Source organism: Hyla sarda, chromosome 9 (genome assembly GCF_029499605.1).
Source record: "Hyla sarda isolate aHylSar1 chromosome 9, aHylSar1.hap1, whole genome shotgun sequence".
NCBI classification, from domain to species: Eukaryota; Metazoa; Chordata; class Amphibia; order Anura; family Hylidae; genus Hyla; species Hyla sarda.
In genome coordinates this window covers 103,924,039-103,951,088 of record NC_079197.1, presented here as the reverse complement: position 1 = coordinate 103,951,088, position 27,050 = coordinate 103,924,039, and the positions used below count along the sequence as shown (strand labels likewise).

The 27,050-nt window shown below is 40.4% G+C and overlaps 1 protein-coding gene across 8 annotated transcripts in view; it reads right to left on the bottom strand.

Annotated features, from left to right (window-relative positions):
• The window catches only part of SEPTIN6 (septin 6), a 77,214-nt gene that overhangs the window by 21,558 nt on the left and 28,606 nt on the right, over positions 1-27,050 (bottom strand). For all 8 annotated transcript variants that reach the window (XR_008848049.1, XM_056541172.1, XM_056541175.1 and 5 more), the window contains exons 2-9: positions 25,483-25,597; positions 15,279-15,474; positions 13,907-14,093; positions 9,689-9,850; positions 9,097-9,193; positions 8,700-8,868; positions 7,609-7,741; positions 3,491-3,681 (exon numbers count right to left, since the gene is read on the bottom strand). Coding sequence is in view for 7 of the 8 variants with exons in the window: in XM_056541172.1 (XP_056397147.1) it covers positions 3,491-3,681; positions 7,609-7,741; positions 8,700-8,868; positions 9,097-9,193; positions 9,689-9,850; positions 13,907-14,093; positions 15,279-15,474; positions 25,483-25,597 (1,250 nt within the window). In the remaining variant the exon portion in view is untranslated. The remainder of the gene's footprint in view (positions 1-3,490; positions 3,682-7,608; positions 7,742-8,699; positions 8,869-9,096; positions 9,194-9,688; positions 9,851-13,906; positions 14,094-15,278; positions 15,475-25,482; positions 25,598-27,050) is intronic.

Genomic DNA, 27,050 nt, shown 5'->3' with positions numbered 1-27,050 from the left:
AGGCGCTGTGGATGTAGTCACACCAAGCACACACACATAAGTGAAGTGCCCCATATAAGATGTCCCTTCAGGTGCCACTGCTCCCCCAAAGTAAAGTGCAGCCCCTGTAAGCCAGCCCCAAAACCTGAAGGTGGGCCAAAACAGGGGGTCTCCAGAGGTTGCGAGTCCGTACCTATGGAGAAAAAGGGGAAAGTACTTACCTCAGTCAGAAGAACTTACCTAATGGAGTCTTCAGTGAAGTCTTCAGTCAGCTTTAGTTACCTGCATCACGCCTGGCTGCTATGCGCGAGCGAGACGAGCAGGGAAATAGGGCGACCCGGACCCATGAGGTACCAACCCAAGCGCTGACCGTTGGCGAGGGGGGGGGGGGGGGGGGGGGGTTAACAGCGCATATACGCAATGTCTGTGCCCCCTTACTCGCAATGGGGAAATGGGAACAGCAGTCCCTGAGTCCCCACCTGAAAACAGAAAGGAAAAGGAATAAAAAACTAACACGACCCTAACTAGGAAAACAAAAAAATCAGAAGACCTGGTCTGGAGCAATCCAGACCACGTCCACCTCCTTCAGACACTAAGCTTAAACTGACTAGCTCAGAGCCTGAAGGCGGGTGTGTCCTGCCGGGAGGAGCTGACTTTTTTATCACCATAGTGTCACACCTCCTAGAGACAGCAAGATACACCCACTGTCTGTGTCCCCCAATGGAGCCGATAGAGAAATATCACTTTTAACCAATACATGCAATGATACAGTTCTATACTGATGTAGAAGAATGACAAACAGCATGAATAATTGGTAATCAAACTTAGTCACTGGATCCTTCCAACAAATGGCAGGATCTGACAGTCATGTGTGTATAAAGGTCTCTGTTCTGCAGCAGCCGGCAAAATGCGAATGGCTGGGTAAACAGGTCACTGTTTTTTATCTATCGTATAGTACAGTACAAGTTGTACACTGCATGTTCAGGAATAGTGGTATCGCTAGGGCAGGCCATATTTTTCCAGATAAATTATAGTATTTGAGCACAAAAAGCTGCAATGTGTTATTAAGAGTGTGTGACCCAAGACAAGACAAGTATCCCACTTTGACATTTCATAGTATGTGTTTATATATGTATTGAAAATTTGATATAATTTCAGCTTTTTGTGTTATCTCCCAACTAAAGTTCACTTTCCTCTGTTGATTGCAGCAGATGTAAGGCAACTACCTTACAGATTAAAATAAAAGTAATATCTGTAGGGGAATCTTGATAGAATTGTTTAGAGAGTGATCTTGTGAAGATTTCAGTTGCAGATAATACAAATTTTAATATGGAATAGTACGAGTTCTATCCTTTTTAATGATTAATGATAAGTTGTGTAAACATCTGCTCTGGGAATTCAGTTTTTTGTTTGGATTGAAAGCACCAGAAAACTGATATTCAAGCTGTAACAGATTCAACACACCATGGACCCATGGCTCCAGATGGACTCTACTGACTTATAATGGTGTCCACCAGGTTCTGTGTTGTCTATCATTTTGACCGGAAGAATAACACTGCAGTCTGTGCCATTTCTCCCATCAAGTATGACAAAATCTGTAAAGGATGCTTGAACAGAGCCTCTAACATGTGCCAAACCTCTAAGTCTCTTTTCACATATTTGTCAATTCAGCAAAGTATCATTATTTTCATTTACTGGGGAGGGCTTTGCATTGGAAAATCTTTTTTTTTCTGTAGAAAAAATGAGATATGTTAAATAGAGAGCCAAAAAAGGTATACTATTTGATGCCATACAGCATTTAACAAAAAAAAAAAACACACACAAAGCAACGGAAGTGAACACATTTTAGAGTGGGCTCACGCATAGTGTATATGCTGCTTATTTGACCCAGCAGGAAGCCCACCAGGCAGCAGGAAATACGCAGCATATTTTGCCATGAGCAGACGCAAAGTTTCTCCGCTGCATTTCCTGCAGAACCCAATACACAGTGTATATGCTATGTTTGACCCTACTCTAAAATATAAACCTACATTTCAGTTAAATAGAGCAGTCATGATATGTATTTGTTCAAGGGAAGATGTTAAACTTGAGATGTATTTGTTTAATGGAAACAGAAAAACGTGGTGTGAAAAAGAGAATAAATGAATCAAAGTGGTGTGATCTACGAGTCCAGCTCCTTTAGTCAGTCAAAATGATACAGATGGGCTCTCCAGCTGGGTAGGTCTTCACATCATGAATGAGCTTAAAAGGGTACTCCACCCCTAGACATCTTATGCCCTATCCAAAGGATAGGGCATAAGATGTATGACCGCGGGGGGGGGGGGGGGGGGGGGGGGTCCCGCCGCTGGGGACCCCCCGTGATCTCTCCTGCTGCACCCCCGTACATCAGCAATCTGGAGCTAAGTTCGCTCTGTGGCTGATGACGGGCAATACAGGGGATGGGGTATGGTGATGTCACGGCCCTACCCCCTTCATGACATCACGCCCCTTCAATCGAAGCCTATGGAAGGGGGCTTGACGGCCACCACGCCCCCTCCCATAGACTTGCATTGAAGGGGGCAGGGCCGTGACATCACAATACCCAGTCCCCTGTATCGCCCGTCATCAGCCAGGGAGCAAACATAGCTCCAGGCTGCTTATGTACAGGGGTGCAGAAGGAGAGATCACAGGGGTCACCAGCGGCGGGACCCTCGCGGTCAGACATCTTACCCCTTATCCTTTGGATAGGGGATAAGATGTCTAGGGGCAGTGTGCGCCTTTAACCCATGACTAAAATGATGATTCTTTTTGCTCCATCACTTCACAATAAGTAGTTCATGCTAGTCCCCAGCATACCTTCCACCATTAATTGCCATTTATTGGCAGCATGGCATGTTTGACCTGACATGCATTTCTTTACAACTCTGAGCAGGCAGTCTGCTACCTGATCCAGATACCAGTCTACTGCCTCAACGAGTAGATTGAGGACATTTACCAATATGCTAATGGGGAAGGGCTGAATGATGCTGAATCTGCCTCTGTTATCAGTATTTCAAGTTGTTGGCATGCTATGACTGTGGCTGGTGCACCAGCATCTAAACACTTACTAAAACATTACCTCATGACAGCAAGACAGGAATGTATTATCTTTGGTTGCTGGGTTGAGCTGGGAGATAGTGTTTCTAGATGACAATTCTGCAGAGTATATAGTTGTTATAGCCTTTATAACTAACTACAACAGTCTGTACAGAACACATTTCCAAGAAACCATAGAGAAATATTCATGTCAACATTCATATGCTATATACAGTACAAGCACATACACATCCACTTGTAGCAGAGCAGTTTGTCATTTGGCAGCTCATCATATGTCATCTGTGGTTTTACACCGGAATGCAGGTTAACCTACTGCATCAAAGAAACTAAGTCATCAAATTGTACAAACTATTCAGGAATCAAATAGAAAATTCTAAAGGATGGTATACACATTAAACTGGCAGTGTTAGTGTGACACAAGCATTGGTTTACTTACTTTTTTCTCTCCTTTTCTCGTTTTAGGGTCTGTGATCCACCTGCCTGTTGTGCCTGGGACTGGAGCAGTTCTGTTGCAGTCTTCCGCTTTTTAAATTCATTTACTTCATCTTCCAAGGTTTTCTTCTTGTCTTCTAGTTTTTTCTTTTCGTCTTGATGTAGTTTTTTCAGACGGTCAAACTTCTCATGAAGCTTCAAAAACAAAAAATATTTCTCAAATCACAATATTTCTTTCAGGATAATTCATTCTCTTTAGGTCTTAGGCTTAGACCACAATGTGTGGAGAATCTGTGTTGCAGTTATATGTAGTGATACCAGCAAAAAGTTATACAGTCATATACCAGAGTAGACCCCTGGCAAGCCCATTATTGACAGAACAAACTGTAATTTACTTATAACGGAATTCTGGCCATTTCCTTAACGTATACTTCACTAGACTCCAAAGGATAGTGGACCATGCATTTGAGTCCTGCAAAATATATAAGTTCAGGAAATAGTCCAAGCTGCTTCATCACTAGATTATGTTTGGTCTGTTGTTGGGCCTGTGATGAATTAAGGTGTAATCGCCTTAGCTTTACTGAGGCAATGAACATGCGTCCAAAGCTTCTATATACAAGTCTGTCTGTCTGCTCAAAATGTAAAAAAAAAAAAAAAAAAAAGACTTCAGGACAGGATAATCTTCTCATAGGTGGTTTGGGGATACTAAACCCCAGCTGCATGGTGACACGCTAGTGGTTTAGTGTACGAAAAAATAGCAATTGGTTCTATTTAAGATTGAGGCTTTGTTCACACGGCAGAATTTCTGCACAGAATTTTGCATTAATTTATAGCCAATTAACTTCAATGGTATAACTGCAGCAGAAATTCTGCTATGTGAATGGGACAGCGGAATCCCATTGAAGTGTATTGCCTATAAATTCATGCAGAATTCCATGCAGAAATGCTGGCGTGTGAACATAGCCTAAGTGGGAACAGGGAAGACTAGACCAATGGATGCTCACTGATGGTATATCAACTAAAGTCATCCAACTAGAACATATTCCTATACATAATCATCACATAAAAGTCATATCTTTAAATGTGTGATCTTCTGCTTGCTAATGGAACAATATGGATCTTTTCATGTATACAAATCAGCAGCAGTTGCCCACAGGGCAGAGCAGATGACCTTAACTGCCCTAAAATGCAGGAGGAGGACACAAGAGGCAATAAGTGATGGAAATGGGGCACTTGCTGCTTTTAACCCCTAACTGTGCTGAAATTAGTCACACTATATGAAACTATCCAACAGATTTCATTTTAATATGCACACATGGTTACACTGTGGTATTTTACTTGGAAAGTCAATAGCAGATGCATGCATCTGAATAATGGGCTATAAGGATTTAACAATAGCTTTGGGATCAGTATGTAAGCTCCTACTATACTGTAGGCCACAGAGAAACAAAAAGGTAAAATACCTGAAAGAGCCAGTGTGTGTTCATATAATACCTGACATGCAAATGTGCATAGACAGCTTATAATGCATTAGTTATACTCATTTATGGAGACAAAAGGGAAACAGATTAAGAGGTTTACTTAAATGGCTTATGCCAAGATAAACATGGTGGGAGTTAAAAATGTTCCTGGACACTGTGGGAACCTAAAGATTCTCCTCTGTCAATACATAATTAAACGCAGTCCTAAAAAAAAAAAAAATTACCAAAAGTGAAATCCACTCCCAAAATAAAATAAGAACACATCAGATATTAAGGGTTATTCCATGCTAATGAAGTGTGACTAAACAATCTGATGGTGGTTTGGCATACAAGACTGCAGTGCTACATCTTTAGTAACACAAACAAAATCTTACATGTACTGTGAATCCATAAATAGGCTACTATTAACCCTTTAACTACAATGGACGTAAATGTACGTCATGGTGCCGTGGTACTTAATGCACCATGACGTATATTTAATCCCTCAGATGCAGTGATCCATACAGATCACGGCATCTGCGGCAGCGCGGTACTTTGAATGGATGATCGGATCGCCCACAGCGCTGCCGTGGGGATCCAATTATCCAGCATGGCAGCCGGAGGCCCCCTTACCTGCCTCCGGCTGTCTCTCGGGGTGTTCTTCTCTGGTCTGAGATCAAGCAGACCAGAGCAGAAGATCACCGATAATACTGAGCAGTGCTATGATTGCTATAAATAGTCCCCTATGGGGACTATTAAAAGTAAAATTAAAAAGTAAAAAAAAAAAGTGAAAAATACCCTCCCCCAATAAAAAACTTAAGTCTGTTTTTCACATTTTACCCCCAAAAAAGCGTAAAAAAAAAATAAAAAATGAATACACATATTTGGTATCGCCGTGTGCATAAAAGTCTGAAATATTAAAATATATTGTTAATTATCCTGTACGGTGAACGGCGTAATCGTAAAAAATTAAAGTCCAAAATTGCTGCTTTGTCGTCACATTTTATTCCCAAAAAAATGTATAAAAAATTTACAAAAAGTAATACCTAAGCAAAAGTGGAACTGATAAAAACTACAGATCATGGTGCAAAAAATTTGCCCTCATACCGCCCCATATACGGAAAAATTAGAAAGTTATAGGTGGCCAAAATAGGGCAATTTCAAACATACTATTTTTGTTAGAATGGTTTGAGAGTCGGTACAATTATAGAAAAGCATATAACATGGGTATCATTTGAATCGTATTGACCCACAGAATAAAGATAACATGTCATTTTTACCGGAAAGTGCACAGTGTGAAAACAAAACCTTCCAAAATTTGCTAAATTGCGGTTTTCTTTTCAATTTTCCCACATAAATAATATTTGTTTGGTTGCGCCGTCATTTTTATGGTAAAATAAGTGATGTCATTACAAAGTAGAATTGGTGATGCAAAAAACAAGCCCTCATATGGGTCTGTGGATGGAAATATTAAAAAAAAAAAAAAAAAACAGTTAGGATTTTTAGAAGGCGAGGAGGAAAAAACGAAAATGCAAAAATAAAATTGGTCTGGTCCTTAAGGGGTTAAAGGAACACGAACCCTAAAAATAAATGGTAAAAGCAAACAGGGGATACACTTGTTCTGTATTCCAGTCTGCAACATTTTCTGTATATTCCTGAAACAGTCTTGTAGAAATACTGCAGATGGCACAAGGTTAATTTCCTTCGGATCTCTCCTATTTTCGTCTGAGTAACAGCTGAAGGGGTGTGGCTTAGACTAGAGGCGGAGTTTATCATTGTGTCCTACAGCTTACATGGAAGAGCAGGAAGGCTCCTGCAAGTGGTCTCACAGGCACACACAGGGCAGTGAGGGAAAGGAGGATAATATGGATGATCTCCTGGGTCAAAGAGATAAGATTTCCTTATACATATTTTCAGCTTTAATTTGATTATGAGAAAAAAAAAAAATAAAAAAAAAGAATAAACAGAATAAAAAGAAAGGAGAAAAAGGAGAGCAAGTGCTGGGATTTTTTTTAATGAATTTCTGTGTTAAGTATACCTTTAACAGAACTAATTCAGCATTTAGTCTATAGGTAGAAAAAATAATAAGAGGTTGAACAAAATCCTAAAACATGAAAATATTTAAAATGTTAAGAATTGGATACCTTCATGGCGGTGGGGGGGAGTTGTTGTTAACGGAGAACTACGGGATTGAAAAATTTATCCCCCATCCTAAGGATAGGGGATAAGTTTCAGATTGCGGGGGTTCGACCGCTGGGGCCCCCAGCGATCATCTGCACGGGGCCCCGGCTCTCTGGAGGCAGCGGCCGACACGCCCCCTCCATACACTGCTATGGGAGAGCCGGAAATTGCCGAAGGCAGCGCTTCGGCTCTCCCATAGCAGTAAATGGAGGGCGCGTGTCAGCCGCCGCCTCGTGCGGTGGTCGACACACGCTCTATATGCAGAGAGCCGCGGCCCCGTACGGGAGATCGTGGGGGGCCCCAGTGGTCGGACCCCCTGCGATCTGAAACTTATCCCCTATCCTTAGGATAGGGGATAACATTTTCCATCCCGTAGTTCTCCTTTAAAGTGTGTTTTTTCTGTTTTGTATGCTGTACAGAAAACAAAAAAACTTAACAAAACTTTGATTTAAAAAAATAAATAAACAAAGGAATTGGATACCTCTTTTTCAGCTTCCTTCAATTCCGCCTCCTTCTCTTTTACCCTTTGAACAAACATTTGTCTCATTTCTTCCTCTTTCTTCTGCAGCTCTCCTAAAAATTCATTCCTTTTTGCTTCATAAGTCTCCTGCAAGCTAAATACAACCGTAAGAATGATTTTGTGGTACATACCTATTAGCTGGTTTAAGGCATACACTACTCCTTTCATGTATGTACTTTGTATTGAACAGCCATCCACTGAGTAGTTTCAACAGTTCTTCACATAATGCAATGTCAATAGACCGTCCATTGCATTGGAGGCTTTAACATCTCTAATGACTTTCTGGGCCCTCCTTTTTATATGAAGTTCCAATCCCTCCACCTAAACATCAGTTGATTTTAAAGGGAAATTATAGAAAATATGGACCAAACGACTGTGTGAGCACTTAAAGGAGTACTCCAGCAATAAACATCTTATCCCCTATCAAGAGGATAGGGGATAAGATGTTAGATCACAGGGATCCCGCTGCTGGGGTCCCCCGCGATCTCTCCAGCAGCACCCCCGTTTTTCAGCTGCCCAGCGCGAGGATCGCTCTGTGGCCGATGACGGGAGGTGCAGGGGAGGGAGTATTGTGACGTCATGGCTCCGCCTCCTCGTGAAGTCACACCCCCTCCCATAGACTGGGAGGCCACAGGGGGTTCTGAAAAACGGGGGTGCTGCAGGGGAGATCGCGGGGGTCCCCAGCGGCGTGATCCCCGCAATCTAACATCTTATCCCCTATCCTTTTGATAGGGGATAAGAGGTTTAGCACCAGAGTACCCCTTTAGCGTTAAGCTGACAGTCAACTCAATGAAGTGATCCCAGCCTAGCAAAAAAGGATTTCCTACTTAATGGGAACTGTTGATATTAGTTAGCTAATACACTGCTACTACGTTAAACCACATTTGCAGCTCATTTATTCTGTGTAACTACACAATAATAAAAAAAATTTAAAAATTAAAAAAAGATTATTCTGACCATAAATCAGAGCTATACTAAGAACAAGGATCAACCTAAAATGTTAATGGGCAAAGACGTGAAAGAAGCCTACCTATCCTACAAGAAACAATTACCTAAAAGGTTTGCTGTCAGGGTCAGTGTCTTCGAATCCCATTTCCTCTAGCTTGCATCTTCTGTATAACTCATAATGACGTGTGTGTGTTTGCTCCCGCAGATCTTCCATGTTCACCCGTATAAGCATTTCTCTCAACTTGACAAAGTCACAATGCGTCTCGTTCTCAACTAACAAAAAAATGAGAGAAGTTAAAGTCACCATGTAAAAATTTTAGGAGTCTCTATTGTTGGTCTACAGCAAAAATTTATGACAAAAACATGATATTTATAGCTTCAGTATTTTTGAAAATGAAAATATTGTTATATAGATTAGCATGTGCAGGATTACAGTCCTAGCAACAGTGGATAATAGTTGGTTGGAGTGTCATTGGTAACACAAACATCAGAGGAAAATACCTTGTACAGTTCCCCATGGGTACTGCCGAACCTTCATCATTTTGTTTCCTATTTTGGCTTCCTCTGTACTTCCAACCACAGCAAATGGTAGGTGAGCCTGTCAAATAAAATATATAGGATAGTTAATGAAATGTATAAGTACTCAAAGGGTTCTCAGGATTTTTGTAAACTGTTCTGGAATTACACAATAAACAGTATCTTCTGTGGTAATTTAGTCCCTAAAAAAATATCACATCCCTCAACCAATATACAGTACAAGCCAAGTGTATGTCAATATCTGCCAGAGAAATGTATTAAGACCAGCCTTCACTAAGCTCCACCCATTTTTTTAATGGCCTGCATATAGCAAGATTGAAAAGCACAAATCTTTGCTCCAACATTTTCAATTACTTTTCCGCCACAAAAATAGTGCAAAGCTGATAAATGTCCCCCAACATATGTATCAAAAATGACATGACACGATCTAGACTGTCTGCGCTTTGCAATGTGTGCAGATTGTAGTGAATTTGCATGTTTAAAATTGGAAGACATTTTTGTGGGTTCAATAAAATAATTTGTTAATTTAAAAATTAAAATTAAAAATAACACTTACATTCATTGTTCCATTTATTTCTGCCACAGTCTCATCATCAGTTGGAAACTGATAAATCTGCACTCCATTACTAACAAGCTCACTTGTGATTTTTATCTTGAATTTTGTCAGCTCACTCTTTGAAACCGCATCTGACTTTGCAATAATTGGAATAATATTAACCTGCACAATGGAAAAACACAATTCACTAAATCAAAAAATATTTTAACATTTCTCATCCTATACAATCTGTAGCATGTTTAGGACTACATTTCAGCCCATGTATATGACATATAATAGTAAAGTGGCCAACTCATCATCCATATCAAACTCCATATCACCAATTTCATGACAACCACTAATACTGAGGATGTTTTACCTGGTTCGTAGACCACTCGGTCTCTTAAAGGGGTACTCCGGTGGAAAACTTTATTTTTGTTTTTTTAAATCAACTGGTGCCAGAAAGTTAAACAGATTTGTAAATTACTTCTATTAAAAAATCTTAATCCTTCCATTACTTATTAGTTGCTGAATACTAGAGGAAATTCTATTCTTTTTGGAACACAGAGCTCTCTGCTGAAATCATGACTACAGTGCTCTCTGCTGACATCTCTGTCCATTTTAGGAAATGACCAGAGCAGCAAATGTTTGTTATGGGGATTTTCTCCTACTCTGGACAGTTCTTAAAATGGACAGAGATGTCACAGAGAGCACTGTGGTCATGATGTCAGCAGAGAGCTCTGTGTTCCAAAAAGAAAATAATTTACTCAGTATTCAGCAGCTAATAAGTACTGGAAGGATTAAGATTTTTTAACAGAAGTAATATACAAATCTGTTTAACTTTCTGGCACCAGTTGATTTAAAAAAAAAAAAAAAAAAAAAAAAAGTCACCCCTTTCAGTTATAAGGATGTTTTAAATGTGTTTCAAAGAAAGCAGGTTAAACGCAGTGGCTGGAAGAAGAGTCATGTGACATGAAACGGACGGTGCCTTGCCCCCGCCCCACTCTCCCATAGAGTGTCAGCAAGATATTCTGATGTTTGCTTAAGCATACTTCAATAAACCATCGGTTTCAAGACGTCAGTTTTGGTGAGTTGTCATGTCTCTTCTGTTACTTTTAGGTTGATTACCAGGTTAAAAACACACTGCTTTCATGCTACAGCAATAAAAGCAGATCTGTTCTGACAATATACTGTGATATGTAAAGACAACATAATGTGATCATAAAACTCTACAGAGATTATGTGTAATAACCGACAAGAAAGTATAGCGGCTTCTTGTATTTATGAAGAGAGCCCTCCCTAAGCCTCCTCCCACCCTCCTTACCCATGACTGACAAACTGATTTGGGATGCATGATTTGGGCATACTGCAGCCAGACTGGGCGAAACAACTTAAAACCGGCTGCTGCCATAACCCCTCCATACTCCATTAATTTTAATGAGCCGGAGTCCGCTATTGACTGCTCACTTTTGAACCATATCTTCTTTTGTCTGACTGATAGAGCAGCAGATTATGGTTTTCAGTTTAGCAACCATAAGGGGGGGATACGGTCCAAAAAGGACTCCCTCTGGCTCATTGAAATGAACTGGGTACGGTGTGGTCCGGTGGCAATACAGCAAGGCCGTTTTTTAAATTCAACTGTCTGATTCCATTGCCGCACCCATAAATTGTGATGTGAATGCAGCCCTATATATACACACACAATATATGGCAGTCAATTATTGGTATAAGAGTCAGGAAAAGATTGAGAGAGCATGTTGGTTGAGTAATGGCTGCATTAAAAAAAAATATATATATATTTTTTAAACTGCGGTATCTATTTCCCTCCACACTCTCTAGAGACTATCAGGCTGCTGTGTATATATGTAGTAGCCCACTGAGTTCCTAACTTTAAACAGTGCATAGTGAGAATTTAATGCATACATTCTACAGTATATGACCTTAACCTTACAATAAGTAACATTTATCAAAGTGGGTCAGGTTGTTTAATTTAGTGCATTTTAGACCCATGTCCTTCACACTACTTATTGGTCTGCTTAGTTTGACAACTATCTAAAGAAGAAGCAGCAATCTGATTGGTTGATAAATCTCCCCCCCCCCTCTAGAAATTATAATTTGTCAAATGTCTAGAAGTCTCCAGTTAAAGTTGACATACAAAATCTGGGTGACCGTATAAACACCACAGAGAAAACACAACTATCCGCTCAAGAGGTTCATATTAAGGTCTTACACAAAATGCACAAAGACAACAAAAGCTAAATCCAACGCAACAACATCAGGATCTAAGAAGATCTCCAACTAAAGCTACAGAAATTAAATACCCCAATTGTGAGAGTTGACAAGTCCACCATCAGAATTACAAATACCAAAAAACTGGGATAGATGTGCAAACTAAATAAAACGTAGCCTTTATTAGATATGCAATAAAAGGTAAAAATTAGTGCACGATTGTGCATATATACAAAGCAACAGTGTGCAAACCAGTCCACCAGTTGCCTCCTCTATCTGCAATGACCAGTACCTAAAATGTTGAGACAGAGTCATACATAGTATGGCGGAGTAACTGACAACCTACTCTCCATGGGGGAGATTTATCAAAACCTGTGCAAAGGAAAAGTTGCCCATAGCAACCAATCAGATTGCTTCTTTCATTTTGCAGAGGCCTTGTTTAACATGAAAGAAGCGAGCTGATTGGTTGCTATGGGCAACTGGGCAACTTTCCCTCTGCACAGGTTTTGATAAATCTCCCCCCATGTCAGGGACAATCAACACAATGGTAAGTGCTGTCCCTATTAACTCCTGTATAACCCTATAGGGGTGCATAGAGGAGGACCCCCAAGTCTGGCCCTATTGTTTCCTCTCTTCTAGCTGTTTGACACGTGACTGGGGCACTTGCCCTAGAAAGGGCAACCCCATGTCCCAGGTACCTGACCCTACTCTGAACAGACCCTACTCACATTTACAAAAATGCAATAGTGCAAAATGTAGCCTTATAAAGTGCATACAATGTAGTAAGGTGCTTATATAAAGTGCATAAGTATTAGCGAGTAGGGGACAGATCACCATAAAAATAATATAAAATAGCATGTACTGGTTGGTATGGCATATATGGTATCAGTATAATCCATAATTAATAAATGGAACCGTGTCTCTGACGCTGCCTTTCCCCACTGTAGTGTATCATCAGGAAGACTGTTCACTTGTCCATAAGCAAAGAGGCACTGCCCCAAAAGTACTAATATTGATGTACAAACACAGATCTTCATTCATCTTCTGTATTTGTGCTTTGATGACCCGGTCTTTTGATTGCTCTGCACCACCAGCAGACTATTCTCAGCTCCCATTCATCACTACCGAGCATACTAACAGAGCTATTGTGCTCCTATTAGAAGTGCCAGACAAACTTTCTCTACTTTCATATTTCAACTAATATTAATGCGATTTGCCACTTTGACTACTACAATATAAAAGAAGAAACTATGTGCCGTGCTAGAAATGATTTATTGACCAATATGGAACCCACCAACAACTTCTCTCCAAACCAATCTAGTCTAAACTGGTGCACAGGAGCTCCTTGCACCCTTTGCTTAGCCTACTTCAAGAATGTAAAATTCCCTACAGCCAGGAATATCACTTTTCAGTTTGAAGTAAGCAAATGATGAAATATGTACAAGGAATTAAATTGTGCTCTTTTGGATTTTCTTCATCCTTTGCACCTGTCAACCACTCATCTCCCTGGACTGCCCTTCCCACACTTCTATATGGACCAAATAGGGAAATGTTTCCCAGCCGGCATGCCTCCAGCTACTGCAAAACTATACCTCCAAGCATTATGAGAGTTGGCGTATTGCAACAGCTAGAAGCACACTGGTTGGGAAACACCAATATACATAAAAAATTTACCCCATCTTCCTTTGGATTGATTGATGATTTAATCGCCTGCACCATTTTTACAATGGGGTTTACCAAGTGCTGCCATATGACCTTTGTCTCTTATGATGTATTATACTGCATTGATTTATTTTAATATGTTACTCATGTAACTACACCTACCATTACCGGCCCCCTTGAATCTCCTATATCCTTTTTTTTCTGGTGTGCACTTTAATTGGATTTTTTGCAGATTTATGGAATAAACATACACTGTACTCTTAGTTAACATAACCACTTAATATATGGTTCTGCATGAAATTTAGGAATGGTTGTGCATTGCAATGATCAGATCTTAGAGATACAAACCTTGCTGTCCAGTTTCTTCATAGTCACCAGGTCCAGAGACTTTAAGGAGTGTCCAGTAGGTGCAATAAAGTAGAGGCATGCATGTATACGGGAATCATGATAATTATGAAGAACTCTCTTAATCTTGAGTTCTTCTTGCAAGTATGCCTCAAACTGGGAGTCAATGAAGTCGACAATGGGCTTGTAACTTTAAAAAAACAAACAAAAATAATTGTTTAAACTGTGGTATAAAATATAAGAAAGCTAACTAAAACAATACTTACTAATTGGAAACACAGAAATCCTCTGGGTACAGAACACATCTTACAAAATGGTCATTACACCACGTGCAATAAACTGTTAAATACTGAATTCATATGCATCTGTGTAAAAACCTTATTTTAGAACTGGCACATGAAAAATCAGTCTATGGGTACGTTACACTCTAGTAACTAGCAACAGGATTCCTGCTGTTCAGTGGCGTAACTATAGAGGTCGCAAAGGTTGCAATTGCGACTGAGCCCCATAACCAGGGGGTCCGTAGGGCCCCCCGCCACTGAACTTTACCATGTCTCCTCCTTGCTGCATCGCTGGGCACACAGACCTATCGATGCAGCTCTGGAAAGCCACTCACCCATGTTGAGGCTCAGCCCCCAACAGTCTTTTCACCCCCTTCTGCCTGCAGTGGGAGTCTAGAAGGAGAGGAGGAGGGGCAGGGCACACAAGGTCCAGGAAGTGGAAAATCCCCCCTGCTCCTCCCCCTCTAATCTATGCCCAGGATGAGGGGCCCCAGGGAAATTTTTTTTGCATCAGGGCCCTGTCACTGTTTGTTACCCTACCATTCATTTGAATGGGTCTGCAGGCAGTCTGCAAATCTGACACTATTGTAGACTGACCACAGACCCAATGGTAGCGTAATTCGCAGAAGGAAACCCGCTGCTAATTACAAGCATATGAACGGACCGATACTCACATCATGCACTCACATCATGATACTCACATCATGCACATGCATGCATCATAAAACCAATGTACTATTTAAAGGAGTACTCTGGGGCAGACGATTCCTGCTCCATCCTGCCATCCGGTCCATCTTGTTCATAATTCCGTGTGAACGAAGAGTCACATGGCACTCAGCCTATTATGGGCCGAGGCAGAACATTGCGGCGGACGGCAATAGGCTGAGTGCCATGTGACGCTTCGTTCACACAGAAGTATGAAGGAGATGGACCGGAGGACCGATCAGCTGTAGTGGCGCTCCGCGGGAACCCAGGGAGGTGAGTGATTGTTTATTTTCATTTTTTTTGCAGCCCGGGCAGGACGGAGCAGGAATAGTCTGCACCAGAGTACTGGTTTAACATATTGATCAAACAATATTTGAAATTAATCTTACCTGTCTTCTTTATTAATCTGATCTCCAAAGCCTGCAGAACTGACAATGGTCATTTTCAGCCGAACATTACTTTCTGTCAGATCGTAAGTGCTTGATTTTAGCTGAACTCCAGGCTGTGAATGAGAAGTTTGTTCCCCTTCAAACTTTGTATTAAATAATGTATCCATAAGTGTTGATTTGCCAAGTCCCGTCTCACCTAAAAAAAAAAAAAAAAAAAAAAATGAAAAAAAATCTACTAAAGCCTAAAGGCCTCTTTTTAAACAATAAAACATAACCTTTAATATCATATACTTAAAAATGATTCTACCTAGCTCTTAATAATATGTGCAACACATGTTTAGCTAAAAATAGGTTCCATATAAATTAGTACATTAGTCCAACGCGTTTCAACCATCTGATTTATTATGGTTTAATCAGGGAACCAGTCAGCCCTATTATTATAATAAGCTACAGAGGGAAAGATGACCCTTACAAACAGCCAACCAGCTATAAGAAATGTATACAGCTAGGTACAATATACAGAATCAAGATATCCCAAGCCAACCTAGCCTGAAAAGTAGCACTAACACAGTTGTAAAGATAGATTAATCAATAGTTATAACTGCAGCATATAATGTAAGTAGCAGGTTATTAGCGTGACCACCTCATAGATAGATAGTACGTACAGCTGACAACACCAATATATAAACAGATGTGTAAATAGTAATGATGTTAATATCCCCTCAAAGAATAGCAATGATACATGGAGCAAACAACATCCCGGGGTACAGATAAAGAAATGTCCTAATCGGGTACATATAGGATACACAGATGGATGCATCATATACAATGCTCAAAGATTAACCCAGGGTGGGCCATATTTAGGGGGACTACAGCAGTTGATGAGAGATAACATGAGGTGGTGGGGAGGTGTGTAATGGCACGCTTCCTCCTGCTACTTGTCTAGCGTTGTCAGTGCTCGTCATCCCCGCCTGGATCCATGCAGATACCTCGTAGCTGCATACAGAGGTGGTCACTATCTGTCATTGATCCAGGCGGGGATAACCTGCCACTGACATTATATGTTGCAGTTCTAACTATTGATTAATCTATCTTTAAAATGTGTTACTGCTACTTCTCAGGCTAGGTTGGCTTGGGATATCTTGATTCCGTATATTGTACCTAGCTCTATACATTTCTTATAGCTGGTTGGCTGTTTGTAAGGGTCATCTTTCCCTCTGTAGCTTATTATAATAATAGGGCTGACTGGTTCCCTGATGAACCCATAATAAAGATGGTTGAAACGCGTTGGACTAATGTACTAATTTTTCTCCCTCACTTATCCAAGTTAGGGAACGGCACCGTGGTTGAGGCCCCCCTGTTAAGGAGGTGGGTCCCTCAAAAGGCAGGGACCGAGGGAGGGGGTCATCTAGCTTAGTACGCACTTACCCTTTATCTTTTCCATTCCAAAAAAGTTTCAGTTATTACAACTAGCAGAAACGATTTAACATCTACTATTAATTTGTGGGGTGCTCAATCTAGCTCTTTACCTCCCCTACTAGACCCTGATAAGATCTCATCTATTTATTCTTTGCTCCCCGGTCCATGGCCATCTCCAGACACTCACAAACTTTTTTGTTTTTGGTATCACACATTTTGTGTTGCACATATTATTATATGTTTAAGAGCTAGGTAGAATCATTTAAGTATAATGATATTAATGGTTATGTTTTATTGTTTACAGAGAGACCCCTTTTTCAGTCGGTGATAATACTCTATATACCTCTTTAGTGATAACGTGTGGAATTGACATTCCCTAACTGTAATCAGCCTTTTCGGTGATTTATAAAGCCTAAAGGCCCCATACACATTGGAGATGTGTTGCCCGAACCCACAGATTTCAGAGTAACTGGCTGACTGTGTAATATATAGGAGCCTCTTGACTTCCAAAAAATGATGGTAGGAAAGAGAAAGATCAAACATGTTAAAATTAATTGCCCAACACTTCTGTTTTCCCAGGAGGAAAGTCACTGAGGGTAGGCTCACACTACGTTCATGCACCAGTCGCATCCGTTGGCCTTTCGCCAAAAACAAGAAGCCTTTAGTAAACTGTTAACAGGAGCAGCAGACCTATGCGCTAAATGCCCACTCCTTGCCTCTAGTGATTTCCCTTGCCTCTAGTAGGTAGCTCATACAGGGCCAGTGCTGTGCATCACAACGCCACAAAATAGGCAAAGATCGGTATGGCTGCATTACTGTGCTACACAGCTTTTACAAATTGGGCATAGCTTATGGGGGGGGGGGGGGGGGTAAATCCTGGTGACAATTGTGCTTTGATATTTGCACCACATATGCAAGATCAGTGGAGTCTGGCTCTAGTCTAGTATGCACATCTCTACTACTTCTAGGTAACTCAGTTTGGTAAGATAGACTCTTACCAAACTGAGTTACCAAACAACTACCTAGAACTAGTAGAGTCTCAAGCCAGAGAAGTATGGTGTACCTAGTCAGACTGTACCTCCTAGTTCTAGTCAGTTAAGTTCAGAACTAGTCAGTTCAAGTTAATGTCTACTGAAAGCAAAACCACCAAGACTTGTCTGCACCAAGAAACCAAGTACAGTTCTGGTTGCTAGGATCTTGTAACTTGAGAAAGAATCTAGCCAGAAGTGGAGAACCAGCTGAGCAGAGACCCTTTGTGGACTTTCAGTAGAAGTTTGTGCTATGTGGCTAAACATGTCGCAAGATGTTTCTTTAGTGTAAGCTCAACCTTCGAGTCACATGTACTCTGGAGTCAAAGGCCATCTAAGCTGTTCTAGACACCGTACAATAGTTACATAGGCTCATAGGGAGACCTATGAGGTTAGCAAGACCACCCTGCCACATGTGACACTACAAAAGTATTTACCAGAGGGACTACTACCCTTGGCTAGCTTGCACTACTACACCTATTCTCTTTGTAGGTACCACATTATCACATTTATGTCATGAACTTACATTATTAACTGTGACTTCCAAGTACATAGATCTACACCCTATTTTTTCATATTAATTTTTTTGATTAACTATTTTTTTCAAACCCAAAAATGTGCATCATCAGAAATGAGATTAATGATAAAGAAAGCAAAGCCTTGTGCTGGTCCTTAGGAAATGTCAGTACTAGTGCGGATGGATGGTGTTATGTATACACAGGCATGTTGCTAACACACAATAGATAGATCACATAATAACATCATTATTACCAAAATAGAGGATGGAAAAAACACATTTCCTCTCAGAAGTAAGGAGAGATTTTACAACATATGTAAAACAGGTTAACAGCAGCTGAAAAGTTCTGGAAAGCCAAAGAACAAAAAAACTAAAACTATATTTAGGCATCCGAGTTCCCAGCTCACAAAATGGAACACATACAGCAAATGGAGAAGAGCAGTGCAGAGGTACTGCAAACCCTAAAAATACAGAACAATCTCTAGCTAGAGAAAAAAAAAATTAGGACAGACACTCAAAACCGTAGATGTGTGTTAACTCCTTAAGGCCACAGTCCACTTTGTCCTTATGACAAAGCCATTTTCCTTTTTTGTTTTTCCTCCTTGCCTTTTAACAGACATAACTCATTTTTCCATCCACAGAGCCATATGAGGGCTTTTTTTTTTTTTTTTTGCAGAACCATTTGTACTTTGCAATGACAGCTTTCATTTTACCATAAATGTACGACACAACAAAAAAAAAAAAATTATAATTTGTGGGGGGGAAACTGAAATGAAAACCACTTTTGCAGATTTTGAAAGGTTTGGTTTGTACAGAGTCAACTTTACAGTTAATGATCTGTAACCTTTATTCCGTGGGTTGATATGATTAAATTGATACCCATGGTTACATGCTTTCCAATAATTGTATTGCCTTAAAAGAAAAAAAAAAAAGAAAAAAAGTTACAAAATAGGTATGTTTAAATGGGCACTGTCAGATACAAAAACTTTTTATAATGTTGTACATCTTGACAAAACATTAACCTTTCTAATATAGAAATCATGGCTTTGTCAGAGCTGAAACACAGACATGGACAAAGTCCAGTACTCCTTTGTGCCATCTCATAGGACAGGAGAGAGCTCAGAGGAGTGCCGTCAGACAGGCGAGAGCACAGAGGAGTGCCGTCAGACAGGCGAGAGCACAGAGGAGTGCCGTCAGACAGGCGAGAGCACAGAGGAGTGCTATTAGACAGGAAAGAGCGCAGGGGAGTTCTATCAGACAGGAGAGAGCGCAGAGGAGTTCTATCAGACAGGAGAGAGCGCAGAGGAGTGCTATCAGACAGGAGAGAGCACAGAGGAGTGCTATCAGACAGGCGAGAGCACAGAGGAGTGCTATCAGACAGGCGAGAGCACAGAGGAGTGCTATCAGACAGGCGAGAGCACAGAGGAGTGCTATCAGACAGGCGAGAGCACAGAGTAGTACTATCAGACAGTAGAGAGCACAGAGTAGTACTATCAGACAGTAGAGAGAGAACAGAGGAGTGCTAACCCACCCTAACTTACTGGACTTTGTCCATGCCTGTGCTTCAGCTTGGACAAAGCCATGATTTTGTAAGCTATAATTTCTATAAAAAGGAAATAAAATTATCTTATGGTGTATATTAGAAAAGTTAAAGGAGTTCTGTAGTGAAAGCTAACTAACTAACTAATCTCCTATCCAAAGGGGGGGTCCGACTGCTGGGACCCTAGATGATCTCCTGAACAGGGCCCCAGCAGTCTGCTGGGAGGGGGTGTGCCGACCCCCCACACGGAGTCGCGGCCTACAAAGCCCCTCCACGTTTCCCATAGAGATACATGGAGGGGGCATGTCAGCCACGGCTTCCTGCAGGGGTCGAAACGGCCGCTTCCGGCAGACTGCCGGGGCCCCGTTCAGGAGATTGCGGGGGGTCCCAGCAGTCGGACCCCCCATGATCTATAACTTATAACCCTATCCAAAAGGATATAGAATAAGTTCATTTTTCCCTGCACAACCCCTTAAATTTTTTGCCAAGAAGTACAATATATAAAAAGTTTTTGAATCTGACAATGCCCAATTAACCCCTTAACAACACAGGTCGTAAATGTACTTCCTGGTGCACCAGGATGTAAATTTATGTCCTGTACATGACGCAAGCACCGGAGCGGTGCTCGCTTCATGCACAACGATCGCGCTGATATCCGATATTAACCTCTCAGATGCTGTGACCAATACTGATCACGGCATCTGTAACAATGTAGGCGTTCTAATGGATGATCGGATTAGATCATCCAAGATGGCGGACGGATGTCCACTCACCTGCCTCTGCCACTCCCCTGGCGTCTTCTCTAGTAGATCGCCGACATGCATAGAACTGATCAGTATTTGCACTCTAATGATTGCGATAAATAGTCCATTTTTTAAGGGGTAAAAGGAGAAAGTCCCCCAAAATTAGAAACCCAATTTATCTCGATTATGTCGCATTTAGGAATCCCCATGCTGCGAAAACAGCAAAAATAAATAAAAAAATACAAAACAAACACATGGTAAACTATTTGGAAAACTAAACCTTTTAAAGGAATGTAACAAGGGGTACAGTGAACCTTAACACCCCACAGGAGCCAGATGAACTTTTGTTAAAGTGGGACGTGAAAATGAAAAATATTTTGTTTCCACTAAAATGCTGGTGTTACCCTAAATGTTTTATTTTCACAAGGGGTAATAGGAGAAAAAAAAACTAAAATTTGTAACCCCATTTCTCCTCAGTGTGGAAATACCCCATATGTGGACGCAAGGTGCCCTGCGGGCACACTATAATGCTCGGTGGAAAAGTAGCAAAATTTGGCTTTTGGAGGGCATGTCGCATTTAGGAAACCCCACATGGCACACTATTTGGGAAACTACACCCCTCAAGGAATGTAAAAAGGGGTACAGTGAACATTAACACCCCACAGGTGCTTGATGAACTTTTGTTAAAGTGGGACGTTAAAATGCTGGTGTTACCCCATTTTTTCCCATTATCGCAAGTGGTAATAGGAGAAAATGCCCTGCGGGCGCACAACGCGGCTCAGGAGCATCATTGGGTTTTTGAAGAGAGAATTTGGCTGAAATTGAAGTCGTGGGCAATGTGCGTTTACAAAGCCCCCATGGTGCCAGAACAGCAGAAAGCCCCCCATATGGGACATCCTTTTGGAAATTACACCCCTTAGGGAATGTAACAAGGGGTACAGCGAATATTTACACCTAACAAATGTTTGGAACAGTAGGCCATGAAAATGAAAAATGTTTTTTTTTTTTTTTTTTTCACTGAAATGCTGGTGTTACCCCAAATTTTTCATTTTCACAAGGGATAATAGGAGAAAAAGGCTCACGAATATGTAGCCCAATTTCTCTTAAGTAAGGAAATACCCCATATGTGGATGTAATGTGCTGTGTGGGCGCAAAACAGGGCTCAAGAATCAGAGTTATGTTCCCATTTGTGGCCTATGACATATAAGTAGCTTACAGTTACATACATTCCGAGGAAAAAAAAAAAAAAAAGAAAAACACCCACGTGACCCCATTACAGACAGTACATCCTCTGAGGAATGTGTATAGGGGTGAAATGGACATTTTGAATGCATGGGTGTTTCATACATTTATTTTCCAGGAATGGATGAAGTGTAGTTTAGGAAAAATTAAAACTGCTATTTTTTTTATACTGATATGCCAGTTATGTTCCCAGAATGATGACCCAGAGCATGCTAAAAGTAAAACTTATGCCTGGCCCACACCTTTTGCTCTGCTTCATCATTCTGGGAACCCCTAACATACATTCAGAGGAAAATAAAAGAAAGCAACCACCCACCCACATGTGACCACATTACAGAAAGTACATGTGGAACGGACGGGTGTTCCCTAAATTTATTTTCCAGGAATGGATGAAGTTTAGTTTGGCATAGCCAAAAGTAAAAATTATGCCCGCCCCAAACCCTATGCTCCGCTTCATCATTCTGGGAATGTTTTGTGTGTGGCCGCCCCTAACTTGTCGCCTGCAAATGCACACACCGCTCAGGTATGGAGAGAGGACTGCGCATTTGAGGCAACATGAAAATCCCAGATGCAAGTGACCCAGTGACCCATTTTTAGAAGAAAAATACCCCAAGAGGTCTTATCAGGGGTATTTTGTTCCTTTTTTTAAAAAAAAAAAATTTTTTTGGGGGGGGGGGGGGGTTATGGGGGGTATGGGTTTAAAATGTACTGGTACATTGGGGTCAAATTATGGGAAATTAAAATGGGGTAAGAGGATTATAAATTTAGAACTGCATGGAAGTGTGGTATTTCCTGAAGCAATTAGTGGTGTTGGTGTCCCTCCTTATCCCCCTCCTGCAACACACTGCATTTTTTTCTGGGATCGTCCCTTCTTTCCAGTGTGGGGGATCTCATCTGGAAAGTGTTGGCCTGGGACGATCCAAGCACGTACAGTTCCAGAGGTACTCCGGCCCGCTATTTCAGAGAGCATTCCAAAAAGAAAAGAATTTCCTCTGTAGTATTCAGCAGCTAAAAAGTACAGGAAGGATTAAGATTTTTTTAATAGAAGTAATTTACAAATATGTTTAACTTTCTGCCACCAGTTGATTTAAAAGAAAAAAAGTTTTCACCTGAGTACCCCTTTAATGGTGGGCATTATTGTGATTGCTGATATCCGCCATTAGCCGCAAAGTCCCGGCTGCTGATACCTGCTGTCTATGAAGCGAGGGAGCTCCTGCGATTCCTTCATAGTCAGCATGACATTTACGTCTGATGTTAAATATACAGCCATTTACACCTTAATTATGAGCAGACAATATAAGGCTCTGATCACATATGCATTATGGCTTCTGTTTGCAATGTACCACAGATAAGGAAATTCAAGTCCCAATGACATACAATGGGGTCCCACTGGGGTACCATCAAGGCTTCTGCCATATAGACAGCAAGAATCAATGCTGTGCTGTTACCATTCTTTTCCTGACAGAATTCTTAAAAATAATCTGTCAGCCAATTTCTCAGCCAAGTGTCAAGAAGGCAAAAGCTTGGTATGTCCATCAGGAAAAGGCTGGAAAGTGATAGTGAGCAAGAAGGGGGTCCCAGGCTATTGTACTCGACTAAGAAATATTTGGGCAAGCCTCGGAACCACCAACAGCTCCAGGAGAGGTACATTTTGCTTTTATACTGTAATAGCTATCCAATGGTGTTTTAGCATCAAACAAAGCTCACAGATTTCCCTTTAAGAAAAAAAAATCTCTTTCACATGGCATAGAATATATGTAACTGTGTTCCATTATCAGGAATTGTCATGTTGATTTAATTTACCAAAACAAATCCTTTAGCTTTACGGCTAAATATCATTAGCCTGGCACCTGACTGGCATCACTGTAGTCCAAAGCAAACAGCTTTTCTAAGCAAAAATGCATTATCTAGATAAGGCCCCTTTCACACTATACATTCATCCGCTTTAAAGATCTGTTATAATGTTCCATTATGAAAACCCTAAAAATTGTCCGTTACAAAATCCCATTATAGTCTATGGGATTTTTACATTATCAGTTTTAACCCGTCATAGCCCGTTATTAATAACGGACATTATTTTGTGATGGGAGAAAGTAATGGGAGAAATAGTACATGCACTATTTCTTCCGTTCTTTCTCCAGTCCCAAAATAACTTCCGTTATTAATAACGGGCTATGACGGGTTAAAACGGATAATGTAAAAATCCCATAGACTATAATGGGATTTTGTAACGGCCGTATGGGATTTTGTAATGGCCGTCTAACGGCCGATTTTCAGTGTTTTTATAACGGAACATTATAACCGGTCTTTAAAATAGATGAATGTATAGTGTGAAAGGGGCCTAAGTTGCAAGATCAGAAGCAGAATACTACCAAGAATTAATTTCTAGATGCATATTAAAAAAACGCTTTTCTGTATCCATATAATGCTCTGAAACAGGGCTCAAAATAATTAGGTCAACCAAGAAGATGACATTGACCGATTGTTGTTCAAAGGAACCTGGCAAGAGCTTCATACTTCACACACTGCCACTCACACACTCTGCCGCTTCATTCACACACTACTGGACAGCGGTATGCATAGTCATCCACCATTTTATTCAAACAGCCATTCAAGACCAACATTCTTTTGATTGATGGGATCACGACAGTCTGACCCTTATTACCTACCTTGTCTTGGCATAACAGTATGTTATAAAACCGCACTGTGAGATTTATTCTAGCTTGTGTAGCTCATTACATTTAGGTCAGACACATTTACAAATACCTAAAAGACAAAATCTTGTCTTGTCTCACAAGAGAGGAGCAACAGGTCAGACTGACAAGCGCTTGTGTCCTCAAATAACAGTCTGTTGGGATATTTATCATCAGTTGTTTTAAAAATATTAAAAATATATAACATATTATTCAAATTCCTTATATTTGCTCAAATATTACCAAAATATGTACCTGCAACACCTGCATTGTATACCTTTGTTTATCTTCCCCTTTGTGAATGAGCTCTTCCCATTCTAAGCAATACACTTTATATAAATTTGATTACTATCTAATGTCAGTTCTGCTTTAAAATCTAATGCCCTCTGCTGTGACATGAAGACTGAGCTCGACTTGTTACAACACACTGTGTAACTGGCAGTAAACAAGTCTTACACACAATACTCTGCATTCATGTATATCCGGCCATTGAAGGGTCTCATTTTCAACACAGTTCCAGAAGTCATAGGCCCCTTTTATACTATAAATTCATCCGTTTTAAAGACCCGTTATAATGTCCCGTAATGAAAACCCTTAAAATCGTCCATTAAACGTCCTTCACAAAATCCCATACGTCCATTACAAAATCCCATTATAGTCTATGGGATTTTTACATTATCCGTTTTAACTCGTCATAGCCCGTTATTAATAAAACAGGCGTTATTTTGTGACGGGAGAAAGAACGGAAGAAATACTTCATGCACTATTTCTCCCATTACTTTCTCCCATAATTAATAACGGGCTATGACGGGTTAAAACTGGTGATGTAAAAATCCTATAGACTATAAATGGGATTTTGTAACGGCCGTTTAATGGCCATTTTTAATGGTTTTCTTAACGGGTCATTATAACAGATCTTTGAAACGGACATTTCTATAGCGTGAAAGGGCCCTTACTCTGGTGCTATTCATAAAACCGATATTGGATCAGTGCCTCTCCTAACAAAGTCTGTAAATACTCACCCACACAGAGGATATTGAAACAAAAGCCATGATTAATTGATTTGTTAACCAGTTGGTCCGGCAGGCTGTCAAACCCAACATGTCCAGAAAGAGGTAGCGTACGGGACCCTTCACCCTAAAATTATTTGAGAAAGATAAAAAAAAAAAAAAATACAAGATCAATTATATTGTTTATGCCACATTATGTTCTATATAGAAATGATACCCATATAGCAATCATGTGACATCTCACACACCACAGGGACTAAAAATGACATTCTGAAATAATGAGGATGGCTGGTTATTCGGCTGAGGGGAAAGATCTGTACAGAGGAGCTTTGTGCCGCATACAAAACAGGTGTTCGCTGTTCAGGAGACATGAGCTGGAACAAGCCGAGACCGAGTAAGCAGCAGGAGTCATTCATAGGAGCTGCTTAAGTCTCCAGTATCCGGAAACAAAGACAAACACTTAACTCAGAAGCAAAGGATATACTCAAGGTACTAGTACCTCAGGATAAAACAAGAACATGGAAACATTCCATTACAAAAGGCAAGTGTTGGAGGGGTGCACATCCACAATAAAGATTGTATTTAGCTACAGGAACTTGTCACTGTATACTACCTTGACCAATATTTACTTATCCATTTTCAATTGCCTATATAGTGGCAATATATTCCTCTGTGCATTAATAAATGATCACATCAATGAGGACCACCATAGAGCGTATTCAATAGGGAATATAAGTGACTGTCCATGACAAGTACAGGTAGCAAGCTAGCTGGATTCACATGCAGTTTTTGTAGCATTTTTTGGGATCCAAAAATTGAGAATCTTATAAAAAAAAAAAAAAAAAAAAAAAAAAAGAGAAGACCAATACCTCTTCATTCTTTTGCCTGTGTTCAGCTTTAACAACTGCTAGAACTGCCACAGAAAAGATGTGTGAATATAGTCATATGTGTTGGCAGGGATAGGGTAAAAAAAAATAAATGATGATAATATATATATTAATATCCTCATCATCATCATCATTTATTTTTTTACCCTATCCCTGCCAACACATATGACTATATTCACACATCTTTTCTGTGTGGCAGTTCTAGCAGTTTCTAGAGGTATTGGTCTTCTCTTTTTATAAGATGATATAATATAATATAATATATATATATATATATATATCCATATATATATATATATATATATATATATATATATATATATATATATGTATCCATATAAGAGAAAAATAAAGGGTAGAGTAGGCACTGCTGGTTTTTCAGCATAAAACCCACAATGTGGATAGGATGCAGGTAGGCAGAGGATAGATGCACACTGTGCTATGACGGTGGTGCTCAGTTCAAAATAAAGTAGCATACAGTTCATCAATCGTCAAGGAAGAAGAATGAATGAACGGCACTCACCAGGGACAGTGTGACTTCATCATTTATTGTATGGTGTCCATACAAGCATGTCGGGCGGTGTACGGCCGCTGCAGGTAAGAGATGCTTGGCGCCAATGTTTGCTGATCGGTGACAGCTGTTTCTTTCCTTTCGGAACTTCAACAGACCAAACCTGTTGAAGTTCCGTAAGG